At 40.6% G+C, this 22,240-nt stretch overlaps 2 protein-coding genes across 3 annotated transcripts; one reads left to right on the plus strand and one right to left on the minus strand.

Annotated features, from left to right (window-relative positions):
* Window positions 1–684: 684 nt before the first annotated feature.
* rab42b (RAB42, member RAS oncogene family) lies at window positions 685–16,557 on the plus strand. Its single transcript, XM_020453074.2, has 2 exons — window positions 685–1,376; window positions 15,689–16,557. Exons 1-2 carry the CDS (start codon window positions 1,159–1,161, stop codon window positions 16,128–16,130), a joined length of 660 nt encoding a protein of 219 aa, XP_020308663.1. The 5' UTR covers window positions 685–1,158; the 3' UTR covers window positions 16,131–16,557.
* On the minus strand, window positions 16,554–22,109 carry taf12 (TAF12 RNA polymerase II, TATA box binding protein (TBP)-associated factor). Of its 2 annotated transcripts, none has more exons than XM_020453087.2 (6): window positions 21,965–22,109; window positions 20,073–20,323; window positions 19,577–19,654; window positions 19,325–19,439; window positions 18,767–18,855; window positions 16,554–17,370 (listed from the first exon to the last, which is right to left on the minus strand). In XM_020453087.2, exons 2-6 carry the CDS (start codon window positions 20,241–20,243, stop codon window positions 17,335–17,337), a joined length of 489 nt encoding a protein of 162 aa, XP_020308676.1. In that variant the 5' UTR covers window positions 20,244–20,323; window positions 21,965–22,109; the 3' UTR covers window positions 16,554–17,334. The 2 variants fall into 2 exon arrangements, with proteins under 2 accessions (XP_020308676.1, XP_020308683.1); XM_020453094.2 differs by lacking the exon at window positions 21,965–22,109 and adding an exon at window positions 21,609–21,763.
* Window positions 22,110–22,240: the final 131 nt, after the last annotated feature.

Here is a 22,240-nt window from a genome sequence, read left to right on the forward strand (position 1 = left end):
TTCTGCACTATTTCAATATCATCCTTCACATTTTTTTTTATAACAGAAAAAAAACCTTGAATTTATTTAACTTTTATAATTGTTTGAGATCAGCTTTGATATCAAATCAAATCAAATGTATTTATATAGCCCTTTGTACATCAGCTGATATCTCAAAGTGCTGTACAGAATATAAGACTGATATAAGACTAGTGATATTCTGTGACCCTGAATAGACCACCCTTTTCAGTGTGCACCAGTCCCTCTTGTTTCCAATGACAATCCTTACAGCTGAACGTGCAAGTTCCTGTCTTGACTTAAGAGAGATTGATTTGACAACCTATGAAATAAAGCTCAGTTTACATATCCTGAGCTATTAAAATCCCAAGTAGCCCCTCCGTGTGAGTCCTCGGAGAGTTTAGGTTGTATTTCCACTTCCCTTTTTCAGAGGCTCAACTGTACCCATATAGTGGGTTATGGGGGAGGCTACAATTCAGTGTAAGTTTCTTGATAACTTGATATAAAATGAGTGCTTGCAACCCATGTCATATTCTTATTTAGTGAAACATAGTGTCAAATAGTGACAACAGGAAATGCATGATTCAGGGGAGAATATGCACCCGTTCCCTTCAGAGAGCCGCAACTCCCCTTTTCTCTCTTTCCATCTGCACACTCCTCCCTTTCCATTGGAGAGCCCTCCCTCTCACACTCTTGCACCTCTCCCTTTGTCAAGTATCAAGTTTGCACAGGCAAACTTTGGAAGTCCCCACCCCTACCAAACACTCATACACACATGCACATGCTTGTGCAATATCAGTCAAGATCTACATGAAGGAGGACGGCAGCATAACAACTTAAGAACTCGATGGGATGGACATTCTTCCACAGGTGCTTTCACTGAGGATTTGAGGAGCAAGCACACACACTGAACCAAACACACTTTCCACAGCAGGGGATCAACAATGTGAGGGTGTTTCCTGGCTGCTGACACTACGGACAGAGACTGTTTTATGTGGGAGCTGTGAGAAGTGCCTCGCACTATTTCTCCTCAGAGGGAGCGTCGAGGAACTAGCTCCAGCTTGTCAAAACCCTATCTGCCTCTGGCTTCCTGAGGGGAATCCCTCTCTCCATATCTCCCTCCATCTGCCCTATCCTCCTCTACAGTCCTCAGCAGCTGCTATGGACCTGACTCTGTGGCAGTACCAGTTCAGGATCATCATGTTAGGGGACTCAACAGTGGGCAAGTCGTCCCTGCTGAAGCGCTACACAGAGGAGATGTTTCTGGACTGCATCAACCAGACAGTAGGGGTGGACTTCTACGTCCACTTCCTGGAGGTGGAGCCTGGCGTTAGGGTCAAACTGCAGTTCTGGGACACAGCAGGCCAGGAGAGGTTCAGGTAAAGAACAGTAATGTGATGTATTAAGACAACAACACATTCATTCAGCCTACAACATCACTCCGTTTGGTAATGTTAGCTATTCATTTACTAATCCACCACCCAGTTACTTTTCTGACTTGAGGGACCTGCTTTCTACTCCATGGCATAAATCATGTAAATACATGATTACCATACACCCAAGCCACTGCCTGTTAACACCGCTATCATCCAGAAGATGAGGTCAGTACAGGTGCATTAAAGCTGGGACTGAGAGACTGAAAAACAGCTTCTATCTCAAGGCCATCAGACTGTTAAACAGCCATCACTAGCCCACTTTAAGGAAATAAACACTAGTCACTTTAATAATGTTTATATATCTGGCATTACTCATCTCATATGTATATACTGTATTCTATACTATTCTACTGTATCTTAGTCCGTTCCGCTCTGACATCGCTCGTCCATATATGTATATAGTCTAAATTAATTCCTACTTTGATTTGTGTGTATTGGGTATATGTTGTGTAATTTGTTAGATATTACTGCACTGTGGGAGCTAGAAGCACAAGCATTACTCTACACCTGCTAATCACGTGTATGTGACCAATACAATTTGATTGGATTTTAATGCCATGATCTGCACAAACTGGGTATTTTACAGAGGCTCGGGGATAGGATTGTTCCCATAAAAGGACAATTCTTACTAGTAAGAACTAACCATATTGACAACAGGAAATACAGGGCTTGCCTTGATATGGAGCAGAATGCACCCTTTCCCTTCAGAGAGCTGCAACTTCCCCTCTCTATTTCCCTTATCTTCACACCACTGCAATGTTCATGCAAATGCAATACCCTGATAAACTACCTGCTCTTTGATTTGGGTATTTTCAACAATAGGAGTATTCATCAGTCTTTACCTAAAGGAAAATCAAACAAATACAATATAACCTATATGGGAGTAAGGTGCATCAGACCTGCCCTCCTTACAGAATGTAATGAACACTGTGACTCACCACAGCCAAACAAAATATTCCCTGTGAATCAATGGTTAGGAGTTTCTTTTAACTGTCACATACTTGCACATTTGACCATAGTGCAAGCGTTCCTTTTAGTCTGGTTTATCATCTGTCTCCCTCTCTACCTCATGAGTTGATATTCAGTGTTGGGGAGTAGTAAACTACATATAGTTCAACTAGTAATTTAACTACATTTTGCTGTAGCTTGGTGGTAGTTGAACTACATTAAAATCTTGGTATCGTTTTCAATAGTTAACTTTTTTGTTGTTGCCATTTTAGAGGTGTAGCTAACCACACAATACTTTTTGGCAAAAATAAATATGGATGAAGTAGAATTGTCTTTCTTTTTTGTCATCAGACCTGCCTAATTGTCACTTGAAACAGTTTTTGTGTTTAATAGGTCAAGTTACACATTCTGTTAAAAGCCCAATGCAGACTTTTTTATATCAATATCAAATACTTTCTGCGTAACAAATAAGTATCTTACTGGAATAGCCTTCCATTAAAATGGGCAAAAATAGCTTTATAGCAAAAAACGGAAAACTAGCTGTTATTGTCTATTAACCAATTTACTGCATGGTCATGTCACCATTGAAAGCCAAAACCCCCGCTCATGCAAACCTGATGATTAGAAGGTCCTGTGTAGATTGTATTTTCAACCAGCAACTATCAGGAAATAACACTGATCTACTTTTACAGTATTGAGTTTCATCAGCTGGAAAAACTGAATTTTGGGACTGGGACTCAAGGGATGTGATAATTTATGAAAAAGTAGTTTGGATGTAGTGAATTACTTTTTCAAAGTAACTATAGTTAGTGAAGCTTTAGTGAAGCTTAATTGCTTTCAATGTGGAGTAATTGGTAGCTTGCTAAACTATATTTTCAGAGAAGCTTCCCCAACACTGTTGATATTATTCAGTGACAAAAGGGGAGCTGAAGAGTTCATTTATTTACATTTGCAAGAGCGAGAGTGAGAGAATCCTCTCTATGGGGGGGGGGGGGGGGGGGGGGGGTGTACAACGGTAGACCCCTTAAGGCATGACATTTGAATAATTAAAAACCTGTCCCTCTGTAAAAAACCTGGCCCATGTTACATATCATATGGTGGTAGATTTTGCCTCGTTTTTTTGGCTTGCTCCTCAAGAAATGTTGGCGGCCATGACAGAAGCCAAATGTGAGTTGGCTTGGGGGTGTGGTTGATGTGGGTGTTAATTGGGTGTGTCCTTGCAACCACCAAGACACACCCATCTTTCAGAACCTTGCCCGCAGCTGTTTCCCCCCACTCATAGTTGAGTTCAATAACTACAGGCAGATGTATGTTGAGGTGCCGGAGGAAACTTTGAATAGGTCAGTAGCCTACAGAGCAATATGAGAAGAATGCAATTGCTAAATTTATATAGATATTCTAAACTAAGTGTTTTGATAACTTTCAAATGTAGTAAGAGGTCCATGTAGAATAAACAACCCTTTACATAAAACCATAGAATCAGTGTTCTGCTGATATAACAATGTGCACCTTTCATCAGATACTGTGCATATTGGCATTTTGTCTGGTGATAATTGGGCTACCTTGGCAAACATTCAGACCCCTTGACTTTTTCCACATTTTGTTACATTACATCTTTATTCTAAAATGGACTAAATACATGTTTCTCTTCATCAATCTGCACACAATACCCCATAATGACAAAGCGAAAACATGTTTTTTGAATTATCTTATTTGGATAAGTATTCAGACCCTTGCTATGAGACTCAAAATTGAGCTCAGGTGCATCCTGTTTCCATTGATCATTTGACCACAGCCCAAACTGAGTAAATCGGGGGAGAAGGGCCTTGGTCAGGATGGTCACTCTGACAGAGCTTCAGAGTTCCTCTGTGGAGATGGGAGAACCTTCCAGAAGGACAACCATCTCTGCAGCACTCCATCAATCAGGCCTTCATGGTAGAGTGGCCAGACGGAAGCCACTCAGCGGCAGGGACTGGGAGACTAGTCAGGATGGAGGGAAAGATGAACGGAGCAAGATACAGGGAGATGAAAACCTGCTCCAGAGTGATCAGGACCTCAGACTGGGTCGAAGGTTCACCTTCCAACAGGACAACGACACAGCCAAGACAATGCAAGAGTGGCTTCGGGACAAGTCTCTGAATGTCCTTGGGTAGCCAAGCCAGACTTGAACCTAGCTGGGCAGCGATGCTCCCCATCCAACCTGACATAACTTGAGAGGATCTGCAGAGAAGAATGGGGAAACTCCCCAAATACAGGTGAGCCAAGCTTGTACTCAACAGGACTTGAGGCTGTAATCGATGAAAAAGGTGCTTCAACAAAGTACTTAGTAAAGGGTCTGAGTACTTATGTAAATGTGATATTTTTACATTTGCAAACATTTCTAAAAACCTGTTTTTGCCTTGTCATTATGGGGTATTGTGTGTAGATTGATGAGGAAAAACAATTTAATCCGTTTTAGAATAAGGCTGTAACGTAAGAAAATTGGGGAGAAGTCAAGGGGTCTGAATACTTTCCAATCCAATGTATAACCAAGTTTCCATCCAAACGTTTTATGCGAGTAAAATACAAAAAATGCTACGACAGTTCTACCCAGGAGCACAAGTACAGGACATCACAAAGCTTCTATCGGCTGTTTTACGACAGATGCCGGGAGCTGACACTGTCGTAGTCCATGTGGGGTCAAACTACATCAGGAGGGCTAGCTCAGAACATCTGAACATGGATTTTAAGGAACTTATTTTAGCCTTAAAAGGCTCCAAAAAACAGGCAATCATTTCAGGTCCATTTCAGGTCCAGTACCATCGTTGGGTGTGGGAGATTCAGCAGGCTACTGGCATTATACATCTGGCTAAAAGATTATTGTAGCTCTGCTGGAGTCACTTTTATAGATAACTTTGACACCTTCTGGAAACAGAAAATATTCTACAGGAATGATGGAGTCCATCTAAATCATCTTGGCTCCTGGACTCTGTCCGTGCATTTCAAGGCTAAGTTGAAACAATGACTTATCAATGACCCAAGACCAGCTCAGTCTTGAGTTGTCATAATGCTGCATCAGATGTACATTATCCGAGGGGCGTTGGCAGACACAATGTATGTATCTTAATGTATGTCCCCCTAATTGCCCTGAATACCTCTGTTGATCCTACAGCTATTGTATGCAATAATCATGAGCCTATGAACCAGAGTTACACTGTTAACACAGAGGCGGTGTGCCCTAGTAGGAGGACCACTTTGTGCAGCTCACCCTGCACTATCAGCTCCAATATAAGTAACATGAGCAAGTCTACTTCTGATAAGCTACCCAGTAAAGCATTAAAAACCATCACGCAACCCAGAAAAGTGCTAAAATAGCCCATAGTAACTTGCAGCCTGAGAAACAAGGTCCATGAAGTCAATAACTTGCTTGTAAACAGATGACGTTCATATTGCATCTCTGAAACTCACTTCGATAATGCCTTTGATGATACAGTGGTAGCAATACATGGTTATAACATTTACCGAACAGACAGAAATGCCAACGGGGGAGGTGTTGCGGTCTATATAAAGCACCACATTCCTGTAAAGCTGAGAGAGGATCTCATGTTAAATACTGTTGAAGTAATATGGCTACAGGTTCATCTGCCTCACCTAAAGCCCATTCTTGTGGGAAGCTGCTATAGACCACCAAGTGCTAACACTAATATGTGTGAAATGCTTGATAATGTATGTGATATCAACAGAAAAGTATATTTTCTGGGTTTAAATATTTAATATTTAAATATTGACTGGAGAAAAAACGTCAAACTGTAACCAGTGCCTGCAACCTGGTTCAGGTTTTCAGTCAACCTACCAGGGTATTTACAAACAGCACAGGAATGAAATCATCAACATGTATTTATCACATCTTTACTAAATGCTGCAGAAATTAAATCAGTATCCAAATCCATAGGATGTAGTGATCATAATATAATAGCCATATCTAGGAAAACCAAAAGTTCCAAAGTCTGGGCCTAATATAGTGTATAAGTGTATAGTCATACAAGAAGTTTTTGTAATGATTCATATGTTGATGATGTAAAGAATATTTGCTGGTCTGTGGTTTGTATTGAGGAGCAACCAGAGGCCACACTTGACACATTTATGAAATTGCTTATTCCGGTTAATAATAAGCATGCACCCATTAAGAAAATTACTGTACAAACAGTTAAATCCCTGTGGATTGATGAGGAATTAAGAAATTGTATGGTTGAGAGGGATGAGGCAAAAGGTATGGCAAATATATCTGGCAGCCCAACTGATTGGCAAACATACTGCAAATTAATAAATCATGTGACTAAGCTAAATAAAAACCAAATGAAACTATACTATGAAACAAAGATAAATTATATAAAGAATGATAGTAAAAAAGCTTTGGAGCATCTTAAATGAAATTTTTTGGGGAAAAAAAGCCAACTTAAACATTATTCATTGAATCAGATGGCTCATTTATTACAAAACCCACTGATACTACTTTAATGACTTTTTCATTGGCAAGATAAGCAAACTTAGGGATGACATGTCAGCAACAAACGCTGACACTACACATCCAAGTATATCTGACCAAATTATGAAAGAGAAGAATTGTACTTTTGAATTCCGTAAAGTCAGTGTGGAAGAGGTGAAAAAAAATATTGTTGTCTATCAACAATAACAAGCCACTGGGGTCTGACAATCTGGATGGAAAATGACTGAGGATAATAGTGGACGATGTAGACACTCCTATTTGACACATCTTACATTTAAGCCTACTAGAAAGTGTGTGCCCTCAGGCCTGGAAGGAAGCTAAAGTCATTCCGCAACCCGAGAATAGTAAAGTCCCCTTTACTGGCTCAAATATCCGACCAATCAGCCAGTTACCAACCCTTGTGTTCGACCAGATACAATGCTATTTCACAGTAAACAAATTGACAACAGACTTTCAGCACGCATATAGGGAAGGACACTCAACAATCACAGCACTTACACAAATGACTGATGATTGGCTGAGATAAATTGATGATCAAATTATTGTGGGGGCTGTCTTGTTAGACTTCAGCGCAACTTTTGACATTATCGATCATAGTCTACTGCTGGAAAAATTTATGTGTTATGGCTTTACACCCCATGCTATAATGTGGATAAAGAATTACTTGTCTAACAGAACACAGAGGGTGTTCTTTAATGGAAGCCTTTCAAACATAATCCAGGTAGAATCAGGAATTCCCCTGGGCAGCTGTTTAGGCCCCTTACTTTTTTCAATCTTTACTAACGACATGTCACTGGCTTTGACTAAGGCCAGTGTGTCTATGTATGGGGATGACTCAACACTATACACGTCAGCTACTACAGCGACTGAAATGATTGCAACACTTAACAAAGAGCGGTAGTTCGTTTCGGAATGGGTATCAAGGAATAAGTTATCCTAAATATTTCCTAAACTAAAAGTATTGTATTTGGGACGAATCATTCACTAAGCCTAAACCTCAACTACACCTCCTAATGAATAATGTGGAAATTGAGTAAATTGAGGTGACTAAACTGCTTTGAGTAACCCTGGATTGTAATCTGTCATTATCAAAACATATTGATACAACAGTAGCTAAGATGGGCAGAAGTCTGTCCATAATAAAGCACTGCTCTGCCTTCTTAACAACACTATCAACAAGGCAGGTCCTACAGGCCCTGGTTTTGTCGCACCTAGACTACTGTTCAGTAGTGTGGTCAGGTGCCACAAAGAGGGACTTGGGAATATTGCAGTTTGCTCAGAACAGGGCAGCACGGCTGGCCCTTAAAGTACACGGAGAGCTAACATTAATGACATGCATGTCTGTTTAAAATACTAGCACACAGCTCAGACACCCATGCATACCCCACAAGACATGCCACCAGAGGTCTCTTCACAGTGCCCAAGCCCAGAGCAGACTATGGGAGGCGCACAGCTCTACATAGAACCATGACTACATGGAAATCTATTCCACTTCAGGTAACTGACTGTATCACAACCTGGACTTGACTGGGAGTCCCATAGGGCGACGCACAATTGGCCCAGCATCACGCGGGTTTGGCCGGTGCAGGGCGTCATTATAAATCAGAATGTGTTCTTAACTGACTTGTCTAGTAAAATAAAAGGTTAAGTTTAAAAAATGTAAAACTGATGCAAGGAGTAGAATCAGATTTTTTTTTAAACAGGTAAAACTACACCTTATGGAACAGCAGGGACTGTGAAGCAACACAAACATAAGCACAGACACATGCATACAATACACACATGATAACATACGCACTATACACACACGTACACATGGATTTATCCTTGGCAGCACCTAATGGGGTTCCATAATAAATACAAATATAAAACCTGATTACTGCATTCACCTTTTTATTTCATTTCAGATATTTGGCTAGCGATTATAGTGATAATGCTAGCGATGATAGTGATAATGATTATCAAAATATACATAACCAGCTGTCTATAGTCTAGCTTCCAGTATACTCACCACCTATTCAGCGTGATAGGGTCCTTCAGCAGGGCATGCTGGCACTTCGGCAGGGCATGCATAGTCCATATAGGGCTTTTCGGTCTCAAACGGCTGTAATCCTTTGAAGACATTGGGGGTGATGAAACAACAGAGCCCTATTCAATGAGGGGGTTCATTTATCTGGCCCGGATTACCCTGATAGGAGGAGTTTGAACAGGGTGAAACGTGATTGTCGTTTTGGAACTGTGCTGGCTCCCATGTGTGAGCCAGGTGCCCCGCTCTGGTAAATGGTGAAGTCGGCTCAAAACAAAAGTGAAGTACTCAAGCACGTTGAGGGATTAAGTAGGATTCTTTGTTTTCACAAGCAAAAGCGATTGCTTTTTATAAAGATGCTGGTAACACTTGACACTCAGCATCATAACATGTTATGACACAGTCGTAACCATGACATATGTCATAACAGCTCACATAACTTGTTATTACCGGTCATAATATGGTCATAACACTGTCATGACCCATGTATTTAGATCTGTTGTGACATACAGTATATTGCATTATTTTATGGCTGGTTTTGAGTGAGAGTGTCAAAACCCACAAAACCTACCACACACAGCAAAACCTTCTATTACACCATAAACAAGTAGGCTATGTTATATAACATTTTCTGAAATTTACCATATTAAATTATCATTGTAATTGTACCTACCTTGTTTTCTGATGACTGGGATGAATGCAGGAGCAGATTTCAAGAGCAGGACAAGACACCCTCTTTTTGACTGATGACTAACATAAGGGCATGTACGTGATAGGGCTGTCTGGCTTATATGATTATGATGGTCATAATGCTTCTTGACAGTGTCATAAAGTGTATTTTCTTAGTCCAAGTAAAGTGACACAGTATAGTCATAATGCTTCTTGACAGTGCCATAAAGTGTATTTTCTTAGTCCAATTGATGTGACACAGGATGGTCATAATGCTTTATGATGTGTGAAAGTGTATTTTCTACAAGTTATTTAAAATATCATTGGACAAAAATATGACTGTAAAGAATTCATTACAATAACAACAAAGGATTTAAGAAACAAACTTTCAAACGCAAGGAAAAAACATTTGAATAAATGTGGGTTTTGACACTCTTATGTAGGTTTTATAACCATAAAAGCCATAAAATAACTTAATATAAGACCATGTTATGACAGGTAATATCAGCTGTTTTGACATATATGGTTATGACCGTGTTATGGAGCCGGGTTTCAAGTAAAGTGTTAGCAAAATGCTTTATCTGTCTTTCCAATGAAAACTAGTTTGAAAATTCAAATCTTTATTTTATGGAAAAGAGATGTTGTATGTTTCTGGACGATGCACCTAACTGCCTTGTTGACAACATGACCGAGCAGTGCAGATTACTGTTTTGAGAAGGGCCATTGCCCTATTCAACCAGAAAACATTAATGGAAGCCTCTCTAATGCAAATTTGTGTGTGTACTGTGTGGTGTACTGAGTGGTGTACTGAGTGTGGTGTACTGCAGGGCAGCCGGCTTGGACCATTATTGTTTTCTGTGTTTACTAATAACCTTCCACTGACCTTGAATAATATCCTCCTAGAGTCTGTTGATGCACCGGTGTGTCAATCTAAGTAACATAATAAAAAAAATCCCATCAAAATCCTTCACTTTTACCTAGAGGTATCTGTTTTTTGCATGGGCTGCGTCTCAATGCACCGCATCCGCCTATGTGTCACGTTCGTCATAACGAGGAGACCAAGGTGCAGCGTGATAAGAATACATACTTATTTTAATGAAGAATAAACACTGAACAAACTATACAAAACAACAAAACGAACGTGACGCTATGAGACACGCGTACTGACATGCAACTACACATTGACAATAACCCACAAACTATCCAAGGAATATGGCTACCTATATATGGTCCCCAATCAGAGACAACGATTAACAGCTGCCTCTGATTTAGAACCAATCTAGGCAACCATAGACATATAAACCCCTAGACTAGAGAAAAAACATAAACATACAAAAACCCTAGACAGGCAAAAACACATATACCCACCCTCGTCACACCCTGACCTGACCAAAATAATACAGAAAACATAGATAACTAAGGTCAGGGCGTGACACTATGATGGCCTTCCCGCATCAGCCGATCTACAGCAGTGTTTGTCAGATCATGAGACATCCCAAAAATCAGTCTTCTCACGAAAGCGTCTGTGGCATCCAAAACGAATATGATCATGCTATGGAAAGATGAGACTCTCACAAGCACAATGGTGGTCTCCGTTTTGTACTACAACCCCCTCGAGTGTAACAGGACTCATTTGAAGGTAACTGGTACTGGTTTTAAACAATTATTGTGAGTATGGAGGTAGTTTAGACTCGACAGCAACAGTAAATTAAATAACTGACACCCTTAACATAGAGCTGCAGTCCATTTTAGAATGGGTAACTAGCAATAGGCTGGTGTTAAATATCTCAAAAACTAAAAGCATCATTTTTGGGAGAAAACATTCGCTCAACCCTAAACCTCATCTTGATCTATTGTTGACTAATGCGGCTATTGAGCAAGTTGAAGAGACTAAACCGCTGGCTGTCACCCTAGATAGCAAGTTATCGTGGTCAAAACATATAAACTCAATGCTTACTAAAATGAGATGAGGTCTGTCCATAAGGCATTGCTCTTCTTTTTTGATATCTCAGTCAACCAGACTCAGGCTCTAGTTTTGTTGCACCTGGTCTTACTGTCCAATTGTGTGGTCAGGTACAGCAAAGAAAGACATAGGCAAGTTGCAGTTGGTCCAAATCAGAGCAGCACGTATTTCTCATGCATGTCATTGTGGTCCTGTATGGCTCAGTTGGTGGAGTGTGGCTATTGCACCGCCAGCGTTGTGGGTTCGATTTCCGGGGCAACCCATATGGAAAATGTACGCACGCGTGACTGTAATTTGAGTCTGCTAAATGGCATATGTATTATTATATATTATTTACACTCGATTTACCAAAAGTATGTGGACACCTGCTCATGGAACATCTCATTCCAAAATCTTGGGCATTAATATGGAGTTGGTCCCCCCTTTGCTGCTATAATAGCCTCCTCTTTTCTGGGAAGGCTTTCCACTAGATGTTGGAATATTGCTGTGGGGACTTGCTTCCATTCAACCACTAGTGCATTAGTGAGGTCGGGCACTAATGTTGGGTGATTAGGCATGGCTCGCAGTCGGCGTTCCAATTCATCCCAAAGGTGTTCAATGGAGTTGAGGTCAGGGCTCTGTCAAGTTCTTCTGTCAAGTTCTTCCACACCAATCTCGAAAAAACATTTCTGTATGGACTTTGCTTTGTGCATGGGGGCATTGTCGTGCTGAAACAGGAAAGGGCCTTCCCCAAACTGTTGCCACAAAGTTGGAAGCAGAGAATTGTCTAGAATGTCATTGTATGCTGTAGTGTTAAGATTTCCCTTCCCTGGAACTAAGGAGCCTAGCCCGAACCATGAAAAACAGCCCAGACCATTATTCCTTCTCCACCAAACTTTACAGTTGGTACTATGCATTGGAGCAGGTAGCTTTCTCCTGGCATCTGCCAAACCCAGAAATGTCAGTCGGACAGCCAGATGGTGAAGCATGATTCATCTCTCCAGAGAACGCATTTCCACTGTTCCAGAGTCCAATGGCGGCAAGCTTTACACCACTCCAGCTGACGCTTGGCATTGCTCATGGTGATCTTAGGCTTGTGTGCGGCAGCTCGGCCATGGAAACCCATGAAGCTCCCGACGAAAGTTATTGTGCTTATGTTGCTTCCAGAGGTAGTTTAGAACTCAGTAGTGAGTGTTGCATCCGAGGACAGCAGTTTTATATGCGCTACGCACTTCAGCACTTGGGGGTCCCATTCTGTGAGCTTGTGTGGCCTACCACTGTGCGGCCGAGCCGTTGTTGCTCCTAGACGTTTCCACGTCATAATAACAGCACTTACAGTTGACCGGGGCAGAGGTTTTACTAACTGACTTGTTGGAAAGGTGGCATCCTATGACGGTGTTATGTTGAACGTCATTGAGCTCTTCAGTAAGGCCTTTCCACAGCCAATGTTTGTCAATGGAGATTGCATGGCTGTGTGCTTGATTTTATACACCTAGCCGAATCCACAGATTTGAAGGGGTGTCCACATACTTTTGTATAAATAGGGTAAATTTGAGTTCCTGAGTTGCGCAACGGTCTAAAGCACTACATCTCAGTGCTAGAGTTGTCACTACAGACACCCTGGTTTGAATCGAGGCTGTTTCACAACTGGCCGTGATTGGGAGTCCCATAGGGCAGCGCACAATTGGCACAGCGTCTTCCAGGGTTGGCCGGTGTAGGTCGTTAATGTAAATAAGAATTTGTTTTTAACTGACTTGCCTAGTTAAATAAAAGTTAAAAAGAGGTCGATAGATTATGATTTTTCAAAGGCGATACCGATTTATTGGAGGACCAAAAAAAGCTGATACCGATTAATTGGCCGATGTTTAGATATATATACAGTTGATGTCGGAAGTTTACATACACTTAGGTTGGAGTCATTAAAACTCATTTTTCAACCACTCCACATATTTCTTGTTAACAAACTATAGTTTTGGCAAGTCGGTTAGGACATCTACTTTGTGCATGGCATAAGTAATTTTTCCAACAATTGTTTACAGACAGATTATTTCACTTATAATTCACTGTATCACCATTCCAGTGGGTCAGAAGTTTACATACACTAAGTTGACTGTGCCTTTAAACAGCTTAGGAAAATTCCAGAAAATTATGTCATGGCTTTAGAAGCTTCTAATTGACATAATTTGAGTCAATTGGAGGTGTACCTGTGGATGTATTTCAAGGCCTACCTTCAAACACAGTGCCTCTTTGCTTGACATCATGGGAAAATCAAAAGAAATCAGCCGAAACCTCAGAATTTATTTTTTTGACTTCGACAAGTCTGGTTCATCCTTGGGAGCAATTTCCAGACGCCTGAAGGTACCACGTTCATCTGTACAGACAATAGTACGCAAGTATACACACCATGGGACCACGCAGGCGTCATACCTCTCAGGAAGGAGACGCGTTCTGTCTCCTAGAGATGAACGTACTTTGGTGCGAAAAGTGCAAATCAATCCCAGAACAACAGCAAAGGACCTTGTGAAGATGCTGGAGGAAACAGGTACAAAAGTATCTATATCCAGAGTAAAACGAGTCCTATATTGACATAACCTGAAAGGCCGCTCAGTAAGGAAGAAGCCACTGCTCCAAAACCTCCATAAAAAAGCCAGACTACGGTTTGCAACTGCACATGGGGACAAAGATCGTACTTTTTGGAGAAATGTCCTTTGGTCTGATGAAACAAAAATAGGACTGTTTGGCCATAATGACCATCGTTATGTTTGGAGGAAAAAGGGGGAGGCTTGCAAGCCGAAGAATACCATCCCAACCGTGAAGCACGGGGGTGGCAGCATCATGTTGTGGGGGTGCTTTGCTGCAGGAGGGACTGGTGGACTTCACAAAATAGATGGCATTATGAGGATGGAAAATTATGTGGATATATTGAAGCAACATCTCAAGACATCAATCAGGAAGTTAAAGCTTGGTCGCAAATGGGTCTTCCAAATGGACAATGACCCCAAGCATACTTCCAAAGTTGTGGCAAAATGGATTAAGGACAACAAAGTCAATGTATTGGAGTGGCCATCACAAAGTCCTGACCTCAATCCCATAGAAAATTTGTGGGCAGAACTGAAAAAGCTTGTGCGAGCAAGGAGGCCCACAAACCTGACTCAGTTACACCAGTTACACCACCAGAATGGGCCAAAATTCACCCAACTTATTGTGGGAAGCTTGTGGAAGGCTACCCGAAACATTTGACCCAAGTTAAACAATTTAAAGGCAATGCTACCAAATACTAATTGAGTGCATGTAAACTTCTGACCCACTGGGAATGTGATGAAATAAATAAAAGCTTGAATAAATAATTCTCTCTACTATTCTTACACATTCTTAAAAAAAGGGGTGATCCTAGCTGACCTACGACAGGGAATTTTTACTAGGATTAAATGTTAGGAATTGTGAGAAAGTTTAAATGTAGTTGGCTAAGGTGTATGTAAACTTCCGACTTCAACTGTATATATATTTGTAATAAATGACAATTTACAATAATACTGAATAAAAAAATTACATTTTCATTTTAACTTAATATTATACATTAATCAAATCTATTTCGTCTCAAATAAATAATGAAAAACACAGTGTTGGAGAAGAAAATAAAAGTGCATAATGTGCCATGTAAAAAAGCTAACGTTTAAGTTCCTTGCTCAGAACATGAGAACATATGAAAGCTGGTGGTTCCTTTTAACATGAGTCTTCAATATTCCCAGTAAAGAAGTTTTAGGTTGTAGTTATAGGAATCATAGGACTATTTCTCTCTATACCATTTGTATTTCATATACCTTTGACTATTGGATGTTCTTATAGGCACTTTAGTATTGTCTTCAATTGTAAGATATCCAGACACAATGAGTCTGACAACATTTACTGAAACACAACTAAGGGTCGTTCAAAGAGGATACCTATTCTGGTGAAACCTCCCTTCAATGAATACCACATCCTCTTTTGCAGATGCAATAGATAGAGTTCCTCCATACATAGTCAACATTAGCCTAATTTAGGTTAACATTTACCAATATGTATGAGTTCATAGTAATTATCACAACTATATGCTGATCATTGATTCACATCCATAAATTGTTTCAATTTTTTTAACAATTTACACAATTCCTTTCACTTTTTGATATGTTTTTCTTTTCTCTCAGGTCAGTGACTCGGTCCTACTTCCGTAACTCAGTAGGGGGCCTGCTGGTGTTTGACCTGACTAACCGTGCCTCCTTTGAGCATGTGCAGGAGTGGCACGCAGAGGTGTGTGAACATGTGCAGCCCCACACGGTGCTGTTTGTACTTGTGGGCCACAAGAATGACCGGGTGGCCCAGGGAGAGCGGGTGGTGGGCCATAACGAGGCTGAGAAACTGGCAGGCCAGCTGGGGATGCCCTACATCGAGGCGTCGGCTAAGACTGGTCAGTGTGTGACGGAGGCTTTCGAGCTGCTGACCCGCCGGGTGTACCAGGGCTTGCTGAGTGGGGAGGTGCAGCTACAAGAGGGCTGGGACGGGGTGAAGTGCTTGGCTCCAGGTGCAACCTTAGCACAGCTACAAAATCCCAAGATCAATATATCCAACAACAGAAGGTGCTGTTCCTGAGTTGCTGTATTGTCATGTATGCCATGTCACAATGCCTCTCTTGAAAAACTGACTGCCATATTGGATAAAAGATCATAAAATAATCTTGACTTGAGGCTCTTCACCGGATGAGAATAAGTTTTACAAGATGGGCATTACCTATTGTGACAATATTTCAGAACATGGAAATAGACATAACACATGTAAAAGACTTGCAAGTGTGTGTACAGAGACTTTTCTGGAGGTCGTTAGTTTGTCATCCAGAATCGAGAAACATTATCACAGTGGTATTGCAGTTAAGGAAATCTAGTCAAATCTCTTTACCCTGAATAGTGATATACTGATGTAATCCATTTATGTAGAAAGTGAACTCCGAAATACTCAAGGTTCCAACAAATGAGAAAGAACATGACTTAACACTGAAATAAACACACAAATCAAATGCCAAGTGAAATATGAATCTTGTTTTATTTATGGAATAAAAAGGAACAGGTTTAACTAAAACACGGTCATATGAAGTAAAACAAAATGTTACTGCTTCCCTACACATCTTCAAATAAGGACCATTACCCAACCCCATCTCACGGTAGTCTGGCGATACAAGCAATACTTCACATACTTATTATTTTTGAATAATAATCAGTTAATTGTTGACATCTTTTGAAAAACAATGTCCTGGGTAATTTTCTAATGAACTATAAAGATGACATCAGATCCCTACAGCACACAAAAACATAGTGCCATGAAAGTACCCTGAAAACTAACTAACTGCAAAAGGTGTACCTTTCTGATGTTAGATGAAGGGGGTTTATGTGACAAAAACTAAACGCACAACAGCAAACGCATGCCAGACAAAATCAAATAAAAAAAGTGGGAAAGAGTATGGTAACCACCATCATATTGAAGGTGTGTGTGTTTGATGGTTACCCCCTGAACAAAAATGTAAAGTTGAACAGATAATTCCAAAAAACAAAAACACTGTCCAAAAACAACACTCCATACCCGAGTGTACATTTACACTGAATGAGAGAGTGTGTGATTTTGGCCAGTTTGTGGTGAAAAGCATTAAAAAAGGACAAGATATCAAAATACTTGTGTGATAGTGGAGCTGACAAATCACACACAGAACCTGGGGGAGATGAAGACGTGGGTGAAATTATTAGAAATACACAGAGAAAAAGACAAAAAGCACAGAGTGTTTGTGCGAGGCTGGTTCCAGGTCTTGCTACTTTTTGGTTGTTTTGCGGATCAATGCCATTCTCTGGATGAGACAAATGAAAAACATGCTCAATCACTATTGCACTTAGGTCATTTTTTCGGAGACATTCTTATCCAGAGTGCCTTACAGTCAGTGCATTCAACTAAGGTAGTAAGACAACCACATATTAAATTAGTGAAATTATTTTCAATACTTTCTCAACAAACAATACACCAAAAATAATATTTATTTAATACATATTCAGTGCTGTGAAAAAGTATTTGTCCCCTTTCTAATTTTCTCTCCTTTTGCATATTTTTGATACTGAATGTTATATCTTCAACCAAAACCTAATATTAGACAAAGGGAACCTGAGTGAACCAATAACAACAATTACATACTTACTTCCAGTGGTGTAAAGTACATAAGTAAAAGTACTACTTAAGTAGTTTTTTGTAATTTACTATTTAAATGTGACAACTTTTACTTCACTACATTACTAAAGAAAATAATTTACTTTTTTACTCAATACATTTTCCCTGACACCCTAAAGTACTCATTACATTTTGAATACTTAACAGGACAGGAAAATTGTCAAATTCACGCACTTATCAAGAGAACATTCCTGGTCTGATCTGGCGGACTCATTAAACACAAATGCTTCATTTGTAAAGATGTCTGGCCCACTCTTCCATGCAGAACTGCTTTAACTCAGCAACATGTGGGTTTTCAAGCATGAACTGCTCATTTCAAGTCCTGCCACAACATCTCATTTGGGATTAGGTCTGGACCTTGACTAGGCCATTCCAAAACTTTAAATGTGCTGTTTTTTAGCCATTTTCATGTAGACTTGATTGTGTGTTTTGGATCATTATCTTGCTGCATGACCCAGCTGCGCTTCAGCTTCAGCTCACAGACGGATGGCCTGACATTCTCCTGTAGAATTATCTGATACAGAGCATAATTCATGGTTCCTTCTATTAAGGCAAGTTGTCCAGGTCCTGAGGCAGCAAAACATCCTAAAACTATCACACTATCATCCACCACCATGCTTGACCATTGGTATACGGATCTAACAGTGGAATGCAGTGTTTGGTTTTCACCAGGCATAATGAGACCAGTGTCGTCCAAAAAGTTAGACTTTTGACTCATCTGTCCAAAGAACATTCTTCTAAGAGTCTTGATGATCATTCAGGTGCTTCCAGGTGCTTTTTGGCAAACTTGAATAAACTTTTTCGATGAGATTTGGTTGTAGTCATTCCCTTTATCTAATAAAGGTTCCCTTTATCTAATATTAGGTGTTGGTTGAAGATACATTCAGTATCAAAAATAGAGAAATTCAGAAAGGGGGAAAACACTTTCACAGCACTGTACATTTAAATTATTGAATGTTTAGCACAATTCATTAGTATACATTTCAACCCTGGGTGTGATCAAGACGAAAGTGTGACAAACAAACCTGTTTGTGGGCCTCTGTGGTACAAGCCTTCTTATACGGCCGAATCTCATCTGAACCATAGCCAGGAATCCACATGTTCCATTGGCGCTCTGTTGAGTGGCAGGGAGTGAGAATAAAAATCAAAAAGAAAATACACTCAACAGGAAATGGTCCATTAACTTCATCCACCTTTTATATGCATATCTTTAAAACTCAAAACTGCTACACCCATGGCTCATTTTTGCCATAGTAAATAAATCATTCCAGTAATGGAGACAAACACTGCTTATGCCACAATAGTTGCCAGGGCTCTACAGTGAGACCATTTTACTCGCATATACACCAAAATATTTTTCTGTGCGACCTGCAATTGTTATTTAGAAGCACCAGTACGCCTAGAAAAATGAAGGATTCTAGCATTATTACCTCTAATACTGTGATCCTAAATTTCTTTGTGTGCGCCAACATTTCTCAACTGAGGCGCACACGTGCTCCTTGTAAAAAAGTTCCGCGTAGAGCCCTGAATGCAGCGGCTGCTGCTCCAACCATCAGCCAGTATCAGCCTGTACTTTTACTCACCCAGGTGTAGCTGGACGTCCTTCACTTCTAAGGTGTTGGACTTGCGATGGCGGGCCAGCTGACAGGCAGCCGTCACCACACTGTCAATAAAGTCATCTGCAATCTGCAGCAGCATCTGAGAGGAAGACAGATGGGGGACCTCGGGTCACAAGTGGTGAGGCTTCAAAACATTGCATGCACTAGTCTTTGCATTGTGGTTTTGGGACGCCATCTTCAGTGAAAGACATTTCTGAGCTACTGTAGTAAACATACCTCCTCCACATCCTCATCGAGCTGCTCATTGGGGTCAATCTCTCTTACTAGGTCCTGCAGCTTCTTTTTACTCAACACCTGAGTGGAGGGCAAACAGGTTGTTAGTCATAGTCAATGGTGCACTTGAAGCGGTCAAGCAGAGTGGCTACATATGCTCATTGTACACCCTGAAACTTGGCATCTGGCTAGGGAGATGAACATAGAAGGCATGTTTTTACAGAACCAATCAGCATGTGAAACTGAAGGATTGGTGTCAATATGTGCAAAGCCAAGTAGTAACTGTACCTTACAGTTTTAGTGAATGCTTTGAACAATTCTATTGAAAAACATCACCCAGCTGAAGTATACCATGGTCGTGTTTATTAGCTACCAAATGGAAGAATCCGAACTGAAACAGGGAGGGACTTCCTGTCCAATAAAAAAGATACATTTTCTGTCACAAAATTTTTCCAGCATGCCCCAGGTTGGTGATGAGGAGATGGATATGAGGACTCACCTGACTTCCTTCTGGGCTGATTCTGCCAGCAGGGCCAGGTGTGCCCATCACCTTCCCTGGAGCGGCGGCGCTGCTATTGGCCATGCTGGTGGCGAGAGGTGGTGTTGAGGAGGCCTCGGCTTTCACGGTGAAGAAGTTGGAACGGTTGGACTGTGGTTGGTACTGGGTCATAATCTTCCAGACCTAGGATGTCAGATGGTGGTGCCTCTCTCTGGGTCTGCACTGTCGTCGTAAGGACCAGGTCCGTGAAACTGGAATAAGAAGGGAAAAGTGTGAGACAAAAAAGCCCCTTGCACCCTCAATCAACAACACACAGAATGCCAGGGTGAGGGTAGACTGGTACATGGGATATGACTAGGGCCTTGTAAAATCTGCGTTGCAGACGGCATCCAGACATTAAAAGAGAATTCAACAATAAAAACAATTTTACTGAACTTAGTAGGAATGTACTAAATGTATGAAACATTAGAAAATGCAATAATTTGCGCAAGTTAATCATAAGACATGAACAAAATGCATCCGTTATTCATATTTGCCTGCAACTTTTGGAAACGGCACAGGAATGCCCCGTCTGTGTGTGTGTGTGCGGTGCTCGCGTATGTCTACACTTTGTGTAATCTCTTCTGGTAGAAATAGAAAGACTCTCAAAAACCTTCTAAATTAAAATGTTAACTACAAAATAGCCTATGCCTTCCTCACATAATGATATCATGATTACTTGCATCAATGCAATCACATGAACGCTACGGAAACATAGCCAACCAAACAAGGAACTATTGCTGGTGCACACTTGCATTAAAGGGTAACTACACCCCAAAACCCACATTTCTTCTATTTTTCCCCAGACCTCAAAAGTGGTCTCCTGGCGTTGTTGTGGACTACAATATTAAGTTTGATTTGAGCATGAAAACCTGAAAAGGCTTGGAAAAAGAGAAACCTGGAAAAACAAAAACGAAAAAATTATAATTTGGGGAAATATTCTACAAATCTTAGAGGTCCCTAGCCATATCATGACATTTAGGTAGTTAGCTTTTTAAAAATGTCAGACTAGCTAACTAAAAACCTAGCATGATATTTCTATGGATATTTACTGGGTAGTTAAAAAACAAATATCACACATTGCGGCTGGCAAACCAATAACATTACACCGTCTGTCAGTCTTACATTATTGCGTATGGGCATATCAACACTCAGGTGACAGCTATGTTTGTTGACTAGCTAGCTGGCTATGTTTGTTGACTAGCTAGCCTGCCGACTCATGTTAACTGGATAAATATTGATTGAGCACATGTTGATTGTTTGATATCGTGAGACAAGCGTTGAATTTAACTAGAGGAAGCCGTAATCATGTTGAAAAACTAGTAATAAATGCATCACAACCACAGCTAATTTCAGTTAACATCCGTTAGTTAGCAGGCTAACATGATTTAGCTAGTTAACGTTACAGATTTAGCAAAGATTCAGCTTGAAGACACAGCGGTCACATTTTCCATGGAATGGTCCAAGCAAACGTATCTACATATATAAAATAAATACCTTTATATTTCACTCGAACGTTACATTTTAATGTCAAGACATAAATGCAGCTAGCTTAACCTTAGCCGTCTTGCTAGCTAGTTATTAGCCAGCTAGATACCTGCTAACACAATATGGGGAGGATCTCAATTTCACCCGTTCCTTTCTTTGCCTCTTTTTCAAAAACCCATTGGGGGAGAGGATCAGAAGGGCGGGACCTCTGGCTTTCTCATCCAATGGGATTTGAGAAGGGGAGAGGACGCGAAGAGTAAATGATTGAGATCTTCCCATAATCATATAACGCTGTGCAAACTAGCTGGAAAAAAATACATGTAATCTCCCCAAGAGATATATATATATATGTTTTAAATACTTACCTGACAAAACAAACACTATCTCTCCATGTTTTGAACTAGCAAATTTAAGCCCACACAACACAAACCCGTCTATGGCTAGAAAGTCAGATTTTTTTCAGATCTTCCTATTTGAATAACTGTATTTCCGGTACACCCAAATTGACGTACTCCTGCCCCCAGTGTCTGATGAAGGAAATATTGCTCAATCTACAATATGAATGTGAACGCTATCCCCAAAAACTGATATCACGTCTAGCCTAGTCAATAACCCACAACTGGTCAATGTGATTGTGTATG

Source organism: Oncorhynchus kisutch, linkage group LG2 (genome assembly GCF_002021735.2).
Source record: "Oncorhynchus kisutch isolate 150728-3 linkage group LG2, Okis_V2, whole genome shotgun sequence".
Taxonomy (NCBI): domain Eukaryota; kingdom Metazoa; phylum Chordata; class Actinopteri; order Salmoniformes; family Salmonidae; genus Oncorhynchus; species Oncorhynchus kisutch.